Source organism: Gekko japonicus, unplaced genomic scaffold (assembly GCF_001447785.1).
Source record: "Gekko japonicus isolate JY-2015 unplaced genomic scaffold, Gekko_japonicus_V1.1 scaffold1471, whole genome shotgun sequence".
NCBI classification, from domain to species: Eukaryota; Metazoa; Chordata; class Lepidosauria; order Squamata; family Gekkonidae; genus Gekko; species Gekko japonicus.
In genome coordinates this window covers 334,292-338,169 of record NW_015163647.1, presented here as the reverse complement: position 1 = coordinate 338,169, position 3,878 = coordinate 334,292, and the positions used below count along the sequence as shown (strand labels likewise).

The following is a 3,878-nucleotide window of genomic DNA, read 5'->3' as shown; positions in this document are numbered from 1 at the left end:
GGGGGCCGGCCCCCCCCGGGGGGGTGTGGGGGGGGGGGGGGGGCGGCGGGGCTCAGCCCGAAGCATGGGGGCGGGGGCGCTGTAGACGGCCACGGCAAGAGAAGTGTGGCGGTGAAGTGTGCGGACTGAGAGCCGGGGTTGATTCCCCAGTCCTCCTCCAATCACAGCTGCTGGGGTGACTTTGGGCAAGCCATAGTTCTGATAAGAGCTGTTCTCGAAAAAGAGCCGTTTCTGTCGGAGCTCTCTCAGCCCCACCCACCTCCCAGGGTGTCTGTCTGTTGTGGGGAGGGACGGGGTGTAGATCCAATCTCTTCCTCATCTTCTTCCGAGGAGACCCCAGCAGCAGCAGCAGGAGGCCTCTCCAGCCCAAAGCAAGTGGGAGGGTGCAGCACCCTCTCACTCCCCCCCCCCAGCTGCAGGGATGGGGGGGGGGTCCCGGGCAGGGCAGCAGGACCTAGGACCTGGCCCAGGGGAAGCGCAGGGACTCTCCGAGGAACCCCACCCCCCACCCCAGGCTCAGCTTTGACTTCCCAGGCTGGGGCAAAACCCGCATTCCTCTCAGCCCCATAACAGGTGCAAGGCCTGGGGGTCCAGCCGCTCTTGCCCCATTCATCCACCCCTACTGCGGCTCCCATCCCTTTCCTCTGTAGAAACGCACCAGTGCCTCATGCCGAAGAAGAGATGCGCCTGGAGGGCTGCTGAAATAGGCCTCCCCCCACCCCAGCGTGGGCCTCCGGTGGCCATCCCACCTTCGCAAGGGCGGAGGACAAAGGCGTCGGTGTCTGAGCAGGTGCAGAAGGGCAAGGACATTCCGGCCAGCCAAGCAAGGAACTCTGTGGCCCCCAGGCCCAGGCGGCCAGACCGGGCACCCAAGACGGCAAGGCTTCGAGAAGCCACCTGGAGTGACTCTTGCCCTCTCCGGCTGCCATCCCTCCTCAGCCTCGTGTCCTCCTGGCTCTGGGCCTGCCACCGCCTCCACCACAGAAACCTTTCTCCAGAATGAGAAAAGGCCCCTGGCAGGCTGCCGGGAGTTGGGCACCCGGGCTGAAGGCGGCCTCGGTGGGGAGGCAAAGATGAATGGGTTCCAGCAGCCACAGGTGCTGGTTAGGGGGTTCCAGCAGCCACAGGTGCTGGTTAGGGGGCTCCCACCAGAATCACCCTCCCCCCCTTCTCCTTCGAGCATAAACTCCCTGGACCCTCATTCTGCCCTCCACCCCCCCACCCCCCCGGCTGGGCTTGTGGCAAGAAGAGGAGACACCAGCTGGAAACAAAACAGAACCGTTTTTATTGCTTGTACCGTACAAACCCCAGGGAAGGGGCGGCCCCCCCCCCAGGCCAACAGAAGCCCAGCAACCAGACTCGCCTCCCCCCCCCCACTTCACAAACTGAGCTCAGGGGTGGTGGTGGTGGTTCCTGGTCCTGGAAAACACCCCCCCTCCCCCAGCACCAGAGCGGGCTCAGCTAAACGCAGGCCGGTCTTTAAGTTAATAAACTTCCACTATCACAACTACTGGAAACAGAAAGAACACTTTTTATTTTCTTTAAAAAAAAAAAACCCAATGCAAAGAGTAAAAAAAGAAAAGGGGTGAGAGACCCCCTCGCTCCAGGGCTCCCCTCCCCCGGAATCCAGACACGGGGTGGGGTTTGCCTGGCTTGTTCGGAGGGTTCCGATACAGCATTATTGTAACCTGCTTCCAAGACGGAGCCTCCTGCGAAAAGGCAAAGAAGCCCCGGCCCCCGGAGCTCCAGGCTGGGCGAGGGCTAGTGGGCACTTGAGAGAGCTGGAGAGGCGTCACAGTTGGGCTGGCAGTGGACCAGACGAGGCCCCGGTGGGTGGGCGGTGGCACACGAGGTGGCGAGAAGGCGGCAGCGCCACCCTGGCAGCAGCGGCGAGGGCAACGAAGGAAGGACCCAGGCCTGCCCTCCTCCTGTTGCAGCCACGGTGGTGGGCTTGACAGCAAAGTCCTACAGACCTCTCTGAAGGCAGCGCGGGGGGCTTAGCGCTTCTGAAAGGCGGCCTCGCGAGAAACAGCCTGTTCAGCCTTGACTGGACAAGCCGTGGGCTGCGGGGTCCCCTCCAGGGAGACTGACTCCACCTGATTATTAACACACACACACACAAACCCACACTGCAGAGGTCAAGCTGCTTGGCTGGGAGCCCTCCGGTGTGCCGCTCCACAGGTGGGTTGCCACACCGTGGTGTAACCGAACAGGGGTTACCTCCACCCTCCAAGACTTGCCAGCCCCCCCCCCACTTCCTGAAGTCAGTAGCAGCACCCAAGAGGCCAGCAGGAGGGCCTGTACTTGGGGGGGGGGGGATAGTAAAAGGAGGCCCCGGACTCTCTCCCACCCACCGGGATCTGCTGACGGCCCTCCCCAACGCTAGAAGCCCAAGGAGAGACTCGGAGAAAAGGCGCTTGAATGTGGCAAGGCACCTACCTGCAAGGGGGTGGGAGGGGCTCCCCCTCCCCAGCCCCGTCCACACGTGGAGGAGGAGGGAGCAGATGTTGTCCCTGAAGCCCAGAGACAGGCCTCAAAGGCCTTCCTGCGTAGAACCAGGGGGAGGCCTCTGGAGCGAGAGTTCGCATCTCTCGCACTGGCCTCTCCAGAAAAGGGACCAGGGCCACACTTCAAGGAGGGAGTGCAGGGGGATTGCAAAGATGGCCAGGACAGATCCCAGAGGCCGTGCAGCCCAAACACAACTCCCTACGCAACTGGAAACTCGCAGGGCCTTTGTTCCAGCAGCCCCCCAGCCTTGCACAGCAGAGAGGGAGTGGAGATACCGCCCTGGCCGGGAGATGGGCGCCGCTGAATGCCACTCCCCACAAGCCCCACACTGACCAGAGAGATCTGGCTCTTGCACCGGCACTCATTGCTCAAGCCACCCAGGAAGGGGGACCCTGTGCCACCGCTGCTGCTGCTGCCGCCTCCCTCGGGGGCCAGTCCTCTGCCTGCCCCCCCCAGCAGAACTTTCCCTGTTTTCAGAGACCGGACAGGGCATGGCGGCTTTTAACACCCCGGAGGACTTCAGCATGACCCCTTGTTCGGGACCAGCTGCTTGCTGTGTCTAAAGAACCAGCAGGGAAGGGAAGGGAAGGGAAGGGAAGGGAAGAGAGGGAGGAGAGGGGGGGGGACAGAGAGCTTGTATTGTGACCCCCCCTCCCCATTTATATGCGGTTATTGCAGAACAGATGCCTTTGCCCTCGTACGGGGAGGAGAAAAGAGAACCCCCCATTATTTCCAAGGACAGCGGCAGGGGCACTCCCAACGCTGTCACTCCGAACCCCTCCCAGCAAATATTTTGCGAAAGGCCTCACCACAGGCGGCAGGGACAGGAGGAGGGGAGGGAGGCTTCGTGGCGGCCCCATCCGGTCCTCGTCCGCGTGGACGACAGCGGGGCTCCCCCGCCCCCAGCTGGGCCCACTCCATCCTCTGCCCGGCAGGGAAATGCCCGGCAGGGTCGTCCGCTCCCCTGCGGTCAGAAGCCAGGCTGGCTGTGCCTCAAGCGGCCCCCTGTGCCACAACCGGGGCGTCGCTCGGGCCGAGGGAGCCATGGCCACCCCGGACCAGCGAACGCAGGTGAAAGGGGCGGGACTACCCCGCCCTGGACTGGCCCCCCAGGCAGCGGGCCTTAGGTCGGGCTGCTGGACCCACTGCGGGAAACGGGCGCGAGGGCAGAGAGGAGGAGGGAGCCCTGGAGAAAGACCTCTGGTGAGAGGGCCCCCCAGGGGGAGGGGGGGCAGGTCTTAGAGCCGATCCGTGAGATGCGAGCCGGCTCAGGCGCTGCCCCCCCCCTCCAAGTCTCATGCCCTGTTTCTGAAATGTTAAAAGGAGTCTACGGAGTCAACTCCTCTCCCCCCCTGCCCTCGATACAGAGG

The 3,878-nt window shown here is 63.5% G+C and overlaps 1 protein-coding gene across 1 annotated transcript in view; it reads right to left on the bottom strand.

Annotated features, from left to right (window-relative positions):
• The window catches only part of CNTD2 (cyclin N-terminal domain containing 2), a 13,386-nt gene extending 9,832 nt beyond the window's left edge, over window positions 1-3,554 (bottom strand). The window contains exon 1 of the mRNA XM_015407654.1: window positions 3,318-3,554. Within this exon, the coding sequence (XP_015263140.1) occupies window positions 3,318-3,554 (237 nt within the window). The remainder of the gene's footprint in view (window positions 1-3,317) is intronic.
• Between the last annotated feature and the right edge of the window lie 324 nt (window positions 3,555-3,878).